Source organism: Euprymna scolopes, chromosome 18 (genome assembly GCF_053919585.1).
Source record: "Euprymna scolopes isolate OS-2025 chromosome 18, ASM5391958v1, whole genome shotgun sequence".
Classification (NCBI taxonomy): Eukaryota; Metazoa; Mollusca; class Cephalopoda; order Sepiida; family Sepiolidae; genus Euprymna; species Euprymna scolopes.
In genome coordinates, this window is record NC_136499.1 from 5,302,987 (window position 1) to 5,322,348 (window position 19,362).

Sequence of the window (19,362 nt, forward strand, 5' to 3'; positions counted from 1 at the left end):
GGTGAATACCAGTCGATGCCGACACCGTTTTTCGAGAAGGGCATGGCTTATAATTATACGTTTTTACTTTTCTTAATGTTTTTGTTTAACAGTTCTACTTCTGTTCTAACGTTTATAGATCATGTGTATTTGTCGCTGTATTCAAGAGTTTTCTTTAATATTTCAACCGTTTGTATTATTGTCATCCGTTGTATCGCCGCAGGCATCCTTTTGATTCTAATCTCTCTCATTCATTTTTCAAAGATTTCCAGGATTGTTCCTAGTGCTCCTACTATTATTGGTATTATTTGAACTTTCTTCAGCTTCCATATCTTTTTAAGCTCTCTAGTCAGTTCTGAGTATTTGAGTCACTTCTCCGTCTCATTGATACTTACCCTGACGTCTACTAGAAGGGTGAAATCGTCTGGCAGGACTTTTTCTTTCTTGTTAACCTCTATGACATCTCATCTTCTTGCTTGAATGGGTTTATATGTTTATACGTCCGTGTCCGATAGAATTTCTAATTTTCGTTTTCGATTACTGTTTCCGGTTTGTGGTGTTCAAGATACAGTTGTTTGCATGGTTCTCAGTGTGCTGCCTTCCCCACTTGATCATGTCTGTGTTAGTGTTCTTTTTGGGCGAGTTTTTGAATTTGCTTATTATGTGGTTTATTGTTTCGTCTCTCTTTCAACAGTTTGCATTTGCTGCTTTCCTGTGTTTTGTTGATCTTTTCTTTCATATGGTTGGTTCTAATCGCGTTATCTTGTGCAACTGTTATTAGGGATTCAGATTCTCTGTTAAGGTTTCCTTTTCGTATCCACGTCGATGTGTTTTCGTTAGTCTAATTTTTGTCACCCTGTAGTGTTCCCTGCAGTCTGTCACAACAAATATCCCCATATTTTCAGTATTATACACCTCTTTCGATAACCATTGCAAATTAATTTGCGTTATTAAAACAGCCGTTTATCATTGACTTCTCATTGGCAGCGACCACTGGTTTTCACGGGAAGCTGGGTTGCAATCAACCTCCCAAGGTCCTAGTCTTCTTCACACTTATCTAGTGGAGGTGCGGTTAGAACTTTCTCTCCTCGATCTTTCCATCCTCCTCGACTCTTCTCGACTATTGAGTAAGAGAGTTTCCTCTTCTTTTTTGTCATTTTTCTATTTTTTTCTTATGGATGCAATTTGTTTTCTCATCGATTGTTTTTTTTCTTCATTTCTTATCGATTGGAAAAGAGGTTTATATTTTCTTTTCTGATCGATTAGTTTCTTTTCAATGATTTCAAGTAATGAATGGGAATTACTCTATTCAAAAAACCTTTATTATGAATCCAACTTGGATTTGTTCAAGAATAATGGCACGGGCAACCAACACAGAAGCAGAAAATGTTAAAACTAAATTTTATAAACAGTTGAGAAAACATGTTTTTAAACAATATGTAATTTCCGATTTTGAACAACAAAGTCAGAACTTTAGTAAAGTTGGTTTGGAAATAGAAAATAATTCGTTCAGCATCTCCATTCGAGGCGCACATTTAGAACACGTCTTATAAATGTTTAATTTTATAATCAGAGAAACTGGATGAACAGTAATTTTAAAGGTTATTATTTCAACGTTTAAGAAATCCAGTTTTCTGGTCACTATGTCCGCTTATCGGCCACATTTATTTAAAAACTAGCAGGCCGCCCGGCATTGCCCGTTCGTAAAATACGCTTTAATATTATATTTTGATAAGTGTATTTATTATTATGTTATATTGGACCCAATATCATTCAATTAGTATATATATATATATATATATATATATATATATATATATATATATATATATATATATATATATAAAATCATTCAAACACAGTAGTATTTGAACATATCGTTAAGTGACAGTGTTAGTCATTCAGAACTACTTAAAAGCTTCACCGCTCACTCATTTTTCAACCAAATTTCAAACAATTATTACAGTTTATAGATCACCTTCTCAGCTCTATTGTGACCCCCCCCATACAATTTCAATTTTCGTTCAGTAAAACAAAAGCTATGATGAACTTCAGGGATAGGTACGTCGAGGTGGCACAAGGGCATGTGTTCATCAGAGCACATTCCATTAAAATAACAGGCACAGGAATGCAACATCGTGGCGATGGGACAGGGATTGGAGCCTCGTTGACAAAGTGAGACATTAGATTGGAGAGACTAGTGGCAGATACAGTGGTCCAGATGTGGCAAAATACTTAATGCATGGGCGAATGGTGGTCTTGTAGAGGTACTCTCAGGTGTGAGCAGTTTTCTAGCACGATAGAGGGAGCCCACCTTCCTTGCAGCAGCTTTCGCAATGTCCTCAATGTATTTATTTCAGTTGTATATTTCATGTGAATGTTAAGCCAAGGAGTTTGAAGGAAAAAATCTCAGTTAGACAGTTATTTACCATGGATATCGATTGTTGGAGAGGTTTCTTACAGTTGCTAAAGGAGAGCAGCCTAGTCTTACTAGCCTTAAATGTTCCCATTCATTTACGCCCTCATTCCACTACGGTCTGAAGGTCATTTTCTAAGGATTCAGTTTTTGTCTTGGATTTGTATACAATCGTTCTTCCCTCTTGCGTATTATAGAGCGTGGTATTACCAGCAAATATACCCATTTCGAACTGAATATTATCGAGGAGGTCATTGAAGAATATTAGGCATAATAGTGATCGAAGGATGGTCCTATTATCTAAGAAGGATCTAATTATATTTAGTATTCTTCCACATACTGTATGATTTGATTTTCATTGGCAGCCCTTCATGCCAGACTTTGTCAAAAACCTTGGATATATCGAGGACTACAGCCCTGGCCTTACCCGTCTTATCCAGTTAAAATCTGCAGTAGAACAATATTGCTGGAATCCGTACTGTTTATCAGAGAGAAGATAAACTTTTTCAAGGTTGTGGATCAGTGCTTGATTAATTAGCGTCTTAAAGATTTTAGCGAAGAGAGGGAGGAGAGTTATAGGGCGATACTTGAGTGGGTCGGTTCTTTTGCTAGAATTCTTGTAGACTGGTACCATAGAGGCTGTCTTCCAACTATTAGAAAAGCAGGATCCAGTAAGACATTTATTGTAAAGTTTGGAAAGTACGGGGGTTAGCTCAGATGAGCATTTCTTAATTAGTATAGTAGATATGAGATCAACCCCACACGTCTTGGAGACGTCTAAGTTTTTTGTGATATCGTGGACATGAGAAGGGGTGATTTTCAGATCATCAATTGTGACTTCTTTTGAAAGGGAGTTGTTTGTTGGCTCTAGGATGGAGTTAGAGGCGAATCGTCGAGCAAGCAGTTCCGTTTTTTCGGTTACCGTGCATGCAACCTTCTGGTTGTTGGATAGTGGAGGAATTACTGATTGTCCTTTATTCATTACAATATTATAAATTTTCCAGAAATGGCGAGTTCCTATCTTCTGCGATTCTATGCGTCAACTGGTTATTTCAGCATGTCTTCTTTTGTCTGTGGTTATTAATCTCTTACAATGATTTCTATCATCTATAAATTTTTTGATATTTGTATTTGACTTATGACGTACGAACCGGCGGAGTGTATGCGGCTTTTGTGCAATGGCAGCTGCACAACCTGTAGTAAACCATGGGGGTGAGTGGGGCTTGCTATAATACTTCCGTGTGAGGACATGTGTTCAATGCCCGCTTTTAACCATTCAGTTGTCTCATTGGCAAACTGTTCAGCAGGGAGAGAAGATATTGATCCATGGGGCATCTCTGATAAGTCTTGTAGTTTTGAGTAATAGCTACTCACCTTGGGGTTAAGATTTGAATGCGTTGTCTACTGATATACCTGGTTGATTTGCGTTTCTGAATAGACTGTGGGCATTAGTTACGCAATCCTTAAGTACTCTGGCAAGGAATAGGTCTAGCAGTGAAGCTTGTTGGTAGTCACTATCTGGGAGGTGGGTTGGGAACATGACTGTTTGTGTGAGGGAATGAGATATAGAAAAGCTATAAATAAAGCGTCCAGCCGCATCTGTGTAATCTGAGAAACGAAGCCAATTTTTATGGTGCACATTAAAGTCACCAAACGGATGTATTTACTATTTTAGGAGAGTGCTGCATCTATACTATTATCAGAGACATGATCGATTATAGTACAGTCCTAATTTGAGGGAGAACGGTAGAGAAAATATAAGTAACTAACACAGTGATGAAGGGCTAGTCGAAAACACAAAAGTCTGGTCATTCGATTCCAGACGTTGCTCTCTAGTTAAAGGGAAGGTTCTTGGAATATAAACTCTAAACCCGTGCATATATCTATCCGAGTCTTTACGACAGAGAGGGAGATATCCAATTATGTTAAAGTAATGAGAGGGGACTGAGGAGGGTAGGTTTGTTTCATTTAATGCTAAGATATCTGGGAGTTATTAAGAGGTAAGATACTGTATCATATAGAATACTTCTAAGCCCGTGAATATTTGTAAATGCGAGCATCAAGTGAGGACGCGAATTTTTCCACACCAAATAAGCTGCAAAACCAAAGATCGATGTAACCAAAACCAAACACCAAGACTAAGTCAGACAGTTTGAAGCCAACTTCGCAGCCGATTACATCCACTCAAGCGGATAGGCTACATATAGAAAATGTGGGAAAATCCGAAGCAGACCACATACTCTGCTGCAACTTCAGCTTATGGGAGAAGAAAGGGTGGACCAAACATTGACGTGTACGATGCGAACTCTGAGAAACTAGAGCATCTCATTGGAATACAAGAATAACCCAAATACAAGCCCTTCGAACATCTCACAAAAAGGTAAAGTCAACACTACGTGACTGTGTGAATGAATACTGAAACAAAGTATGCAAATCCATCCAACAATACTGAAAACATCAAGGCAATGTATGACGGCATTAAGAAAGCAATCGATCAAAGCGCTGTAAAAACTGCTCCTTTGAAATCCAAGACAGGAAAAATTCTTACAGACAAATTCAAACACTTTGACAGATGGGTTGAACACTACTCTGAGTTCTATCCAACAAAAATCAAAATAATCCAGAACGTCCTCAATAGCTTTTTTTTTACACGGTGCTCACCACCTATCAAGACCCGGAAGCCACTCAGGGATAAGGGTTATTGCAAGTACAGTACGTTAGTGTGGAGATTTATTGAAGTGTTTACTTGAGGTGGCGGTTCATTAGGAATTTGTTTACGTTGGACTTGAAGATATCCAGGTTGTAGTCAGGTGAGAAACAGGCAGACGGAACAGAGTTCCACAGGCGTGCAGTTCTAAGAAAGAAGCTTTGTCCATGGAATCTACGTTTTGATTTAGGCACAGATATAGAGTGGGGGAAATTTCGGACAGTGGATTCAGCTAGAGATTGGAGTTCAGACGAGCACCTGCCATGGAAATAACGATAAAACAAGGATAGGCTCGCAACGTCTCTTCTGTGGGATAGAGGTTGCAAGGAAGTGAAAAGGGCATCCCCCACTAACCCACGAAGTCTATTTTGTACTCTGTCAAGGCAGGATAGGCTGTTTTAGCAGCTCCTGCCATGATATGGCAGCAGTATTCCATCCTTGGACGTATTTGACTTTTATATAGATAGAGAATTGCGTCAGTAGTGAGATATCTTCTGGAGCGGTAGAAGGATCCCATCATCTTTCCAGCGACCTTGGCAACAGACTTGATGTACGTGTTCAATTTCATATCAGGAGTAAAGGACAAACCCAGAAGCTTGTCAAAACATGGGACTTCTCCTAGACGAGAGCCATCCATTTCAATTGATGCCAGCTTGGGATCAGAGCGTTGATGATGTAAGGATAGGAGTTTGGTTTTAGATGCATTAAAGGTAACCAGCCACGTATTCCCCCACTGAACCACGCGCTCGAGATCAGAGGAGAGAGAATCAGAGAGAGCTTTGTCATTTACAGCCTTTGATGTGTTGCCGTAGATGGTCGTGTCATCAGCATAGATGTCAACGGATGATTTAAGTATGTGTTTAGGGAGATCATTGATGTAGATCAGGAAGAGAGTTGGGCCCAGGATTTACCTTTGAGGGACTCCAGCATTAATACTGCAGGCCTCTGATTTTTGTCCATCGACCACTACACTTATGAGCCTATCGGAGAGAAATGATTTAATGATTGAGAAAACATTTCCGGTTATACCATAGCTGGAAATCTTGTGAAGTAGGCCTTTATGCCATACCTTGTCGAAGGCCTTTGATATGTCAAGAGCAATTGCCCTAGAAAGGAAGCCTTTGTCAAGAGATTCACTAATCCTGTGAGATATAACCGTTAGCACATCTGCGGTAGATCTTGCAGAACGGAAACCATATTGTGTGTCACTAAGAAGGTTATTTCTGTTGAGGTGGTTGACTATTTCTCTATTTAATATGGATTCCAGAAACTTACTCATAACACACAGGAGACTTATTGGTTTGTATTGAGAGGGAGATGACTTATCACCTGAATTCTTACATACAGGGCATACTGATGAGGTTTTTCAGGGAGTCGGAAAGCACTTCTCCTTAAGGCAACGTTTAAACAGTTTCATAAGTATGGGGGCAAGTTCTGGTTGAAGCTTTTTTAACACTATAATTGGGATGCCGTCAGGGCCAGTTGCTTCACTGGAATCAAAGTTCTTGATTAGCTTGGCGACCTCATGCACAGATATTTGTATATTAACTAGCGTGTTCTGTGTTATAGGAGGAAATATGGGAAGTTGATGGCCTTCGTCGCATAGGGTAGAATTAGCTGCAAAGTTCTTTGCAAATAGTTTGGCATTGTCTGATGCTGACGAGATGACCTCTGGTCCATTTATAATGGTTGGGATAGAACGCACACTTCTGTTCAGGATCCTATTTGTTATTTGCCAAAACTGGTGGAAACCAAGCCGCGGATCAGCTACTTTGGATTTAACAGACTGGGCATATAGCTCTCTTGCATTTTTTATTACTCTTTTACAGTGGTTGCTGGCGTTCCTGAAAGCAGCTTTAGTCTCAGTGCATCTATTACGTTGGTAGTTATGGAAAAAGTGATTTCTGTGCGCGATAGCAGCAGCACATTCTGGGGGGAACCATGGCTGGCTGTTAGGTTTTTGTTGGGATTTTTTTGGATAGTATGAATCGGTCTATGCCTACAATTAACCATTTGGTCAGGTCTGATAGTATAGAGGACACATCCTTTTTAGACATGGAATGCAGAGGTAGATCAGATATGAATGCACGGAAACCATCCCAGTCAGCCATAGACTATCGGTATACAGTACGGTGGAGGGGTACGTCTGGGGACTTATTACATTTCATTTTTATCTTAACTGATACGACGGAGTGGTCGGAGGATCTTAGAGGAGAATGAACGGAACATGAACATAGCTCAGGGGAAGTTGAGAGAAAAAGGTCTAGGAGGCTTGCATATTGACCAGTAGTAGCGGGCACACGGGTGGGTTCGCGAACAATCTGAGTGAGGTCATAAGCAATGGCAAAATCATGACAAAACCTCCCCTCATCGTCCGTCTTATTTGAATGGGTCAGCCATTCCACGTTATGGACGTTGAAGTCACCACAGATGTGGATGTTAGCCGAGGGATGTGTAGACAGGATGTGGTCTATTTTCTCAGATATACTCTTAAAGATAGTAACTCCGCTGTTATGGGGTCGATAGAGGGCAAATATTAATGCAATGGTGTAAGCAAGTGCAACCCGGAAGCACATATAGGGTAAATTAGGATCTTCTCTAGTGATATCCCTGCCACACGGGAAGCCATCTTGAATGTAGGCACATATTCCATGCCCATGGCGATCTTGGGGATCAGATTTAGCTGTTAAGTTAGAGTATCCGTTAATCATGAACTCATCTAGGGAAGTGGTCGGCCCTATTCCAGTTTCGCATAGAAAGAATATGTCCGGTTTCGTCTCCACTCTATTCATAATAACCTGAGCTGGACATATCACCCACCATCGATAATGTCTCCATGACAATTGATTCCATCGAGGAAGTCTCCAGGTATGGTTCCATCTCATGCGAAGTGATCAAGAGTGGCAAGTCCTTATACCAACTCTTTCTACGATGTTGGGAAAAAGGCTCTGTTCCCCAGGACATGAGAAACGTAAACATAGTCACCCTATGCAAGAATAAAGGCGATCGCAGCGACTGCAATAATTATAAGGCTATCTTACTACTGAGCATCGTTGGCAAATTGTTTGCCAGCATCCTTCTGACGAGACTGCAAGTTCTTGCTGAGTGAATATATACTCTGAATCACAGTGTGACTTTCGTTCCCAACATTCCATCATTGAGATGATCTTCTCACTACACCAACTACAGGAGAAGCGCATAGAACAAAACAGGCCATTGTACCTTGACTTCATTGACTTTACTAAAGCATTCGACCTAGTCAGTACAGATGGGCTATTCAAGATGCTGCCTCTCATTGGCTGCCCTTCCAAACTCCTGAACCCCATAGAGCCATTTCATTCGTGCAATTCGACGCAGACACCTTTGCTGGGTTTGGTGTAAAAAGCAGTATAAAACAGGGATGTGTGTTTGCCCCTACGCTATTTGACATTTTCTTTGACCTTCTCCTTAGACATGCTTTCAATTCGTCAGAAGACGTTTACCTTCGCTCCAGATCGGATGTCCACCTCTTCAACATCAACCGTCTTCATCCCAATACCTAAGTCCAACAAGTTACCATCATGGACCTACTGTTTGCTGATAATGCGGCACTAATATCTGAGACTGAAAAAGGATTTCAAAGACACATGGATAGGTTTTCCAATGCTTGCAAAGAATTCAGCCTTACCATCAGCCTGAAGAAAACCCAGCATCTCGTATCATTACTATAAATGAGCAGTGCCTTGACGTAGTTCATCAATTCCAATAACTCGGGTCTACAGTCTCAGACAATCTATCTCTTCATGTAGAACTCAACAAGCGCATCGGAAAATTGACAATTTGGGTGTGGGGAAAGGGCCTGTGTCATTAGCACCCTTCTGTATGGCATCGAAGCATGGACAACCTAAACCACCAAGAACTGAAACTGAACACATTTCACATACGTAGTCTACGGAGAATTCTTGGAATTTCTTGGATGGACAAAGTTACAAAAAATGCGGTGTTCGCAAAGGCTGGTATTCTCTCCACGTCTAGTGTCTTTCGCCAAAGACGCATACGTTGGATAGGCCATGTGCACCGCATGGACAATAGGAGAATCCCAAAAGACATTATCTACGGTGAACTCACTATTGACAAAAGAAAAATTGGTCGTCCTTACCTCCGCTATGTCGAAGTGTGCAAACGCGACTTGAAGCATGTGATATTGACCATGGAAGCACAAAGCTAAAGTTTGCAACGTCTGGAGATAAACGGTAACCAAAGGCCTGACCACTAGTAAAAGGTCTATCGCAGAACGAGCGGAGACCAAGAGACTATTCAGTAAAGCCAGTTAAGAAAATTAAACACACGATCAATAAGATGCACCTACTTACACCTGCAACAACGGCAACGGACAATGTAGAACGAAAATAGGCATATTCAACAACAGAAGACGGTGTTCAATCACCTCTATAGGCGTAATCCTATAGTCTTCTAGACTGACGGATGCCAACAATAGTAACATATATTTATGTGTGTGTGTATGTGTGTGTGTGTGTGTGTGTGTGTGTATGTGTGCACGTCAAAAGGTGGGGAAAATGTGCATCAAAGACAATTCAGAAAGAGTTTTTACATAAGTGTGAGGTCACCACCGCCATTTTGAATTATGAACAACCCGCGAGTTATTTTTATTTCAACAAAAATATATTCTCATTTTCTTTCATTCAGAAGAGTGTCTGCCGCACACGTAGTGAATGTATTACTACCTGTCCCAACAACTTATTTCGTCTAGAAGCGGAGCGAGTGGTTCGAGTACCTACACAACATGTCTCCCAGTAGAGTTAATTGACAGCCGAAGAAAGAAGACATGGGTGATAAAAAAAAAAAAGAATGGCACGTTTAGATAAACTACGCCGCGCACCATCAAGGCGGCCAATTGTCAAAATTGCGGTTGACATCACCACGGCCGCCAGCGACCACCAACATGACGACGATAACGATGACGCCACCGCCGCCGCTGTCACACCCGCCGTTTTCTGATTATGTGTTTATGTCTTCTTCTTCTTCTTCTTCTTCTTCTTCTTCTTCTTCTTCTTCTTCTTCTTCTTCTTCTGCTGCTGCTGCTGCTGCCTCTGCTGCTGCTTCTCCTGCTGCTGTTTCTTTGACTTTTGTTTTTTCTGTTTCTGCTTTTTTGTCACCTTCTTCTCCGCTTTTATTTTATAAAGAAAGAAATTTATAAAAATCAAAAAGATATCTACCCCCCTCCACTAATCGCGGTTTGTGGACACTTCTGATATTTACTCTAAAGACAAACAGGCCAACGTGTTTTTTGTTATACGCGGCTTTGTTTGTCAGTTAACAATCATGCTGTTTCCTTTTTATCAAAGAAACCCACATTATATTTTACAAGTTTTTCGTATTCGTATCTTGAATGTAGTACATAAACTTGACATGCAGTGTTCAATTTCCGAAAAAGTCTTAAAACCATTTTCAATGAAACCATTGGGAAGCTATGCGCCAATCTATACACCTTACAGCTACGGATTCATCACTAAAGAAAAAGTAAATTCTTAAAACTTATAAAAGGAGATGTCTGAAATAAGGTTGGTTTCAAGCGCTTGGAACACTGTGCATATTTTTATGTGTTTGGCTTCTTCTTTTCTTCTTCTACATCTGCTGCTGCTGCTGCTGCTTCGGCTGTTGCTGTGGCTGCGGCCATTGCGGTATCTTCGGCTTCTTTGTCGCCTCCGTTTCTTGCTTCTATTTCTTTGTTGCTTTCTTCTTCACATTGTATGTGCATCTTCACATGCATTAATAATTTAATAAGTTAGATCTATTTTATCATGATATATTATCATCTACTTCATATGTCTGTATCGGTATATGAAATCATATATACTTCCTGAGTTTTTCAATCGTACAAAGGTAGCATTTTTAGGACATATGCATAACATGGTTAGTATTGCATAATTCTCCATTATATAGTATACTAGTTCGCCGCTCGCCGTTGCCCGGTCGTACAATACACTTAAACATGATTCTTGCGAGTATCTTCATAATAGGTTTCTAAACAGTTGAGACTATTTTAAGGATCGTCAAGCCTAAATATCAGCTGACGTGATATTGTATACAAATATAGACGGAATTTGATGAACTACATTATCATTATATATATATATTTATATATATATATATATATATATATATATATATATATATATATATATATATATATTTAATTATTTTGCGAATTAGTCAACCTGGAAAATTATTCTTTGTAATATATGATATTCAATAGAGGATTGATTCTAGAATAATACATACGCAATCTGCATAAATGAAAATATCATGTTTAAGCGTATTGTATGACTGGGCAAAGCCGCGCGGCCAGCAACTATATATATATATATATATATATATATATATATATATATATATATATATATATATATATATATATATATATATATATAAGCTAAATAAAATTACAGGTTTATATCAAATTTATCCATTTTAAAGAGGTGATATATCATCTTTACTCCCCAAAATTGTTGCTGTACTAACATGTGAAATGTGATTTTTGCCATTGAAACAAAGTCAGACTTATTTCCTTATCAAAATTCGTGATAAAATTTATCTAAATGTATTTAGAAATGAAAAACAAAAATCAAATTGCATCGACAATTTGTATAGTTTCCCACATTTACATGGGATTTCATATACACAGTTCTTAGTCATGATTTTTTTTCTGTAGGGGGCTTGTTTCCATAGAGTTGAATCACTCCTGAATACTGTCCTGATGTCATATGGATTACATATTTGTTGAAGTTTTTCAGACAAGCCAATCATATATAGTATACAAACTGTGGTGAGTTTCTTAGAGGTTTCCTTTTGTGTCTGATAACACTTATTTTCACAACGTTTCGGTCGATGTAACCTCCGACCTTCTTCAAGTGTATCTTGTCGAACTCGGGAATTTGGACGGAATTTAGACCGGAACCTTTTATTTATTCACGAGGGTAGCGTGCTCTTGTCCCGTCAGCCATGACATGATAGAGGTCCTAAGTAATTCGCAATACCATTAATCTGGCACCTAATTACACAAGCTTACTACATCTCAGTGACAGTATTCTGTGTCTGGCATGAATAAAAGTAAGTAAACAAAATGACACAAAAAATGAAAAGACTTTGCCAATCCTTACGTTGTTAGGTGGAAATATGTAGTCTTACGACTGACCTATATTCTTCTCATCTAATTTTAAATTTTTTGTTGTTTATGAATGCTCGCAGAGATCGCAAATTGAACGATATTATTGCAAAGGTGTTAAATTTCAGGGGGCCCTATCTTGATGACGTAAGAATTTTGACAAAGGTAACACTTAGTTCATTATAATCCAGATCTGCAAAGCAGAAACGTTTCCAGGGTTGAATAAAACATAAGTGACGTAATGTTGGTCAGAGGTCAAATACTGCAGATAAAACAAATGACGAATGACGTCACGTTTTCGAGTGGAAAAACAGAGTTCATTCTTTCCAAATTAAACTTCGATAAAAAATCCAAAAATTCCAGCGAACGTCTCTTTGTGTTAATTTTTTCATGAAAAGAATCTTATTCGTCTTGGTTAAACAGAGGATCAACAGTCACTCATGAAAAGTGGAGAAGAGAAACGCTGGCGTCAGACAAAGCGATAAAAAATCCACGTATAAACACCCGCACCGGTATGTTATAAGGTTTATTTTGTTGTTGAAAATAGTACAAAGTCTGTAACGTGACCATTACGCTCAAACTGTGCTCGTTACAGTTCATACCTCTTTTAAACCCCACGCTGCCCGGGCACTGTCGAAAAGAAAACAAAATAAATCCGACTGTGCTTTTTTTCTTTTTAACAGAAGTCGTTTATTACCGTTTTTCTTCCTCCTCGTCTCGACACTAACTTGGCACACGTTTTTTTTTCCTGTTCCACTACACGCCGGTCGTAAAAAAACTATTTCTTCGACTTTACACGTCCACCTTTTAACCGCACTTTTTATTCTCCCGACCACGTGGTGTCCTTCTTTATTTTCTTCTCACGCAAGCTCTTGCATACTTCCTAATGTGCATATGGGCATTTTTTTTCGGCTACTGCTGCTGTTGTATATCGAGATATATTATAAAACGTGTCATACTGTATGTGAATACATGCCTGCTTGTGATCGTCTATATTTTAACATTTATGAAACAGTTCTAACAGGAACCGATTGTCGTGGACGTATCGAAACAGTTGTAGACAAAAAGTTCTTTGAACCGATGTAAATAACACATACCTGAATTAATTCTGAACATTTATTCTCATGATCTAGCCAGCATTTTCAGAAATTACACGTTCTTACATCTTGGCTGTCCGAAGTGATGCCGCTTACAGCGTCCTTGGTCGACTGCCCTCTTCGGTGTCCAGCTAACGACTCCTAGAATCTCTCCAAAACTAATTACATCACGTGTTTATTTACGTCACATCATTACGTGTCTCAGACCAACCTAATTTCCTCAATCTAGTTATTTGTTTATCCAAACCCAAAAATAATGTTTAAATCTATTCTCTATTTTCACATTACTTTTCCGATTCACACGTCAATTATCTCTTCCCCAAGTTAATTGTTTATTCTTCTAACCATAATGACTGATCCAGCGACCATCCGTCGCTCAAATCAATTAATAATAATAATAATAATAATAATAATAATAATAATAATAATAATAATGATAATGATAATGATAATAATAATAATTTTTTGACCCTTTGCCCTGCTTGCCACAGTTAACACAGATACTACGCTATGATCACAGCCTAAAAGGGTCATAACATTACACTGCTAGTATCCTCGCAAGTCAGCTATCTTACTGATATTCTCCCACATGCTCATACGCACTTTGTTAAATGCTAAAACCAAATTAATACGACCATTAAAGTTAAACTCGAGAAAAGTTGTGTTTGATCTTGTATAGGTTTTCAATTGCTTCTCATGTAAGCAATAACCTGAATCGCTAATTAGACCCTAGTGACGCCAGATGAAATTGGGAGGAAAATTAAAATTACGAAATTCGCTGAAAGAATTATTGAAACTAATTTGAACTGTTAACGTATATATGTGTGCTGTGAACCGGCAAGGGTCCGGAAGAAAGCCACAACTCAGTAATTACTGGAAGCAAAACAATCCAGAAAAAGAAAGACAAATACCAGAAACAAGGAGAATGGTTATACGTCAGTCCGACTGTTACGTATTATGAATAGCTTATGATCGTCTAGGTTGTATAAATGGAGTTATTTCGTTTTAAAATGAATACGAGACACTTTTGTTTATAACACAGATTTGGTTTATTTACTATTTACATTTCAACAATAACGGCGGTGGAGTTTAGTGGAAGAGGGTGAGTCACAGAACTCTGTGTCAACCTATATCGCACTTTGTCTGTCTGCTCTCTTTATTTATCTCACTTTGACTTGTTGACCTTTTTCTCGCCAGACTGTTTATTATTTGTAATTCTCTGTGTCATAGTTCCTGTTGCTTGACCTGTTAACCTTATTTCCGCTAGCATTTGTTTATTGCACTTTTCTGCTGGTTTTAGTCTAACCCATTTAATATCGGTTAGCTTTCCAGGCCGATTGATGCCATGGATATAGGTCGTTTTAAATCCCGGGATTTCCATTGTGTCCTTTTTGTTTGCCTAGATACAGCTTCGTAACACTATTATAAGTCACCTTTCCTGGGTTTGACTTATTGTTCTTTGATCTTTTGATCACCCGAACTTCTCCTTAACACGACTGGCAAATGTGCATACAGGTTATACATAACACCGTAAGGAATATTCTTCAAGTCTTCATAGTAAGTAGAAGAGTTCGTTATAATCCGTAGGTGGACACCACAACAATTCAAAATAACAGGAAAAAGGCAAAAAAAAAAAAAAAAAAAAAAAGTTATTCTTTTATTTAGATACCAGCAGGGATATTCGATGTAGGCTGCGACAAAATATTCTGTATTACATATTTTTTTAATCAAATTTTCTATCTTTATACCTCTTTCGATCAGTCTCTTTATTTTTCTCTCATCTCTTTCTCCTTAATCCATGACATTTCGTGACTAAATGCTTCTCATCAGAAGACGATAAAGGCCAGCATAATACAAAAAAAATAATAAAAGCTGGCTTAAGAACATTTAGATTAGCAAAAAGAAGTATATATTAAGAAATATAGAAAAAGTAATATACCAGACTAAAACATTGAAATATATCTACAAAAAAGAATAAGCATACATGAATAGGAAAGTAAAAAGAATGAAAAGACAATATATAAGTAATATAACATTGTATAGCATAAGGGTTTATATATATGATGTGCATTTATTGACGTGTATTTACGCGTTGATATATTTGATTGTCTATACATGAATGTGTCTATTGATCGTGTAATGGTTGTCTAAACAGGACATATAACAATTATAATATTAAAAAGACACAAATAACAGTTACTTAAAGTTTACATCGGCCAATGGGATAACATACCTGGTTTATTTTTGGTTGGTCTTGATTAAACGGATCCTCGGAAAAGTTGTAAATGAAGATTCGTACAACTCTTGGTGGTATTTTTTAGAAGTTTCATTCCGGATGTTTTCCCTATTGGAAAGCTGGAACGTTTGTCATAGACTTTAACTATCAACATTTTTCTCTACTCGTAGCCATTACTGTTCACATACTGTCTTTCTTCCCCTGACTACCAACGCTTGACTAATTGATATGTGTATTATAAAGCTATTTAGTTGTTATTTTGTTTATGTTCTAACATTCTCTTACACCAAGTAAACATTTTTGTTTGTGCTAGTTATGAAAACTAACATTCGTTTTTATTAAAACATTTTAACATAAATAATTTTATCTGTAAATATGTATTTCGCTATGATAACATATTTTCTGACATTCTATTTTTACAAATATAAATAATGATCATAATAATCGTCGACTAACACGCCTTTCGGCATTGCCCTGCTTATATCTAACATTAATAGTATAAAAATAGGGATCGCTAAGAAACAATGGATATATATATATATATATATATATATATATATATATATATATATATATAAAGAAACATTATTAAATGCAACAGATACTTTGCTTTATGATGCTTTGTTGATTTTCCGTATAATCATTTTTATATCTAAATCGAAAATATTAATGAAGATGATTCGTGGGCGAATCGAAAGCGCTCGTGACAGTAACAATTATGGAACCTTCATTAATATTTTCGACTTTGATATAAAAAGATTATACGAACAATCGAAAAAATATAACGCAAAGTATCTCCGTTGCATTTAAAAATGTTTGCTTTAATGAAAAAAATGCTGCTTTAATATATATATATATATATATATATATATATATATATATATATATATATATATATATATATATATATATGTATATATATATATATATATTAAAGCAGCATTTTTTTCATTAAAGCAAACATTTTTAAATGCAACGGAGATACTTTGCGTTATATTTAATATATATATATATATATATATATATATATATATATATATATATATATATATATATATATATATATATAAAAGTGAACGTGTCTGTCTGTGTGTCTGTGTACATTTCCCTACGCAATAACTCTGTCAATTTTTAGTCTACAGACTCGAAATTTGATATATAGGGTACTGAGATTTGGAAAAATCTGTGTGATCCATTTTCGGCCAGAAATTGTGCTGTTAAGGGGTCAAAGTTCAACGATTTGACCTTTGAGAACTCTACCATACTCCTCCGACAATTTTGGGTCTTAACACTTGAAATTTTAGATATAGGTTCCTTGGACATGGATCAAACGTAATAAACTTGATTTGAGCCAAAAACAATAAATTTTAAGGGTCATAATAGGGGTCAAATCTACAAAAAATTACGTTTTTTTTTTGCTCAGCATACACCTCCACACACCATCTAACCTGATTCGCATTTCTCTTCCTTCCAACCTCATGCTGGCCACAGCCGTCCCATTCCCGCCTTCACTTTACACGTCGGTTTTCTTCGGCGGCGACTTTTTTTCTCTCCCACCATATAGTGTCTTTTTTTCTTCAGACGCAAGCCCGAGCACAATTGCCAATTTGCATACGCGTTCAAACGCTGCTCCTGATGCTACTACAATCGCTTGTCACCCATCCTTCGTTTCTGCTGATATTGTCATACGCGCTCATAGCGCACTTTTACATAGTTGCGCAGAATTAAAAGATGTGCAAAGAAATAAACTGTGTATCGCCGTTTCTGCGAGTGGGCAGGTGATACTTGATAACACCCAGAGATCCATACCTCAGTTATGCATGTTTCAAGTTGTCTGTATCAAGAAACTTCTCATAAAAACTAAACATCGGCGTCTGAGTGATTGTATTCACAAACGATGAAGAACCCGAGTTCCCGAAGACAAGGAGCTTATAACGGCTTATACCGACAACCTAAACTTTTACATTAAATTGTAAAAGAACTTATTTACAAGAAATGAATCGATTGCTTAGATACTTCGGACTAGTAAATACCAGTCGAGGGCCCATTCTCGATAATCAGTCCGACTGGAACTGGGCCACTTTGGTGACCTTGTACATGTCGGGAAGAGGTATTCGTCTAGGGATTCTGCTCTCCCAGATTTTGCCTCCCCTCTTTGGGATGTGGTTAGTTTATTGCTTACTGCCCCAGGTTGCCAGACTGGAAAAGACCTACGTAGGTGCCTAAACAATTTTTCAAAAGTTATCTTTCTTAAAGGTCGCTGGTTTGGCTTTTACACAACTTGTTTTAGGAGAGTCAAACCAGTTGAAATTTGACCATATATTGGATTTATGGGAGTATAAAACACATCCATTTTCGTCCATAAAAATTCAACGGGAAATAAGTATTATAGCTTAAATAGATAAACTTACTTTTAAAAAAGATAAAAGTTAGTTAAAGTAAATATGAATAAAATTAAGACCAAATTAAACAAGTAAAATCTAACTAGTATTTCTGAATAAAACAATGAAAAAATTATATTGAAACAAACAATTAATAACAGGGAGCTAACTATTAAAATAGATTTTCTTGAATTTAATATGAAAATGAGGTTACTTCTTGGATGTAGATTTCCTTTGAGTAAATAGTGTATATATATATATATATATATATATATATATATATATATATATATATATATATATATATATATAAATTATACTGAAATAAAAGTGAGTAAACATCCGTTTTTAGTATGAATTTTAATTTGTGTCACATTTTCGTACGGCGGGAAACAAGTATTTCCCATCGACTTTAAAGATAAATTTCCAAGCAACATAGAAGGAGACGTTTAAGTGTGACCAATCAAGGATCTACGCATTATTAGAAACTTAAATTTTTTTTTGTCTTTTTTAAACCTTTGACTAATTTACGATTACCCTCCCCTTCTTCCCCCTGCATAACATTCCGCGTGTCACTCTTTTCATCGACATTTCATGCCAGACAGTTTTGAAGCAGCAAAAAATGGCACATCCGGGTCGTCATGATTACAAGAACAACAAGAACAAATATTTTAAAGATACGTCCATTCAATCTGTGTGTTTATCGGCGAAAACGCGTTTTTAAACCTAAGCGTTATAAACTGATTTCAGATTTAAGCGTGACAGGCTGATGAAATGAAATTTCAAACTTAAGCGTGACAGCTCAGCGAAAGCAAAATTTAAAACTTACAACCCGATTGACATGCGATTGCAAATTTACGTATTACAAACTAAGAAAATTGGGAAATGTTTAAAGGTCACAGTCAAAGAAGAACGCAAGAAAAAATTCAGTCTCCTGTGTGTCATGAGTAGATCTAGGACAACAGCATATTCTTTTCATTGTTTTGACCTTCGAGTGTGTATCTGGTGATATCTTATATGCTTTTATATAGTGTGGTGTGATTCTAGGTTGATTAACTATGTCTAACTGTGTCGGATATATACTCGAGAGTCAAAACAATGAAAAGGATATTCTGTTGTCATAGCCGTAGTCATGATTAAGTTGCTGGAATATGTGATAAATAGAGAAGTGGTTAACCAACTAACTCAGTGACATGTAATATGATTTCCGTTCTGCTAGATCTACAGTTGATGTGCTAACTGCAATATCACACAGAATTAGTGAATTAGGGCTTTGTTTCTAGAGCAATAGCTCTTGACATATTCAAATCTTCCCTTGATAGGGTATGGCATAAAGGTCCACTTCACAAGATTGCCAGATACAAAGCAGATGAAAATGTCC

General features: G+C 37.2%; 1 protein-coding gene across 1 annotated transcript; it reads left to right on the forward strand.

Annotated features, from left to right (window-relative positions):
* Nucleotides 1-8,976: 8,976 nt before the first annotated feature.
* Nucleotides 8,977-9,309, forward strand: LOC145297929 (uncharacterized). The gene has a single exon (XM_080144269.1). The coding sequence runs from the start codon at nt 8,977-8,979 to the stop codon at nt 9,307-9,309; it is 333 nt and encodes a 110-aa protein (XP_080000395.1).
* Nucleotides 9,310-19,362: the final 10,053 nt, after the last annotated feature.

Bases quoted from the DNA above. Each gene is read 5' to 3' on its own strand.
- LOC145297929 (XM_080144269.1), top strand. From the start codon at position 8,977: ATGGACAACCTAAACCACCAAGAACTGAAACTGAACACATTTCACATA.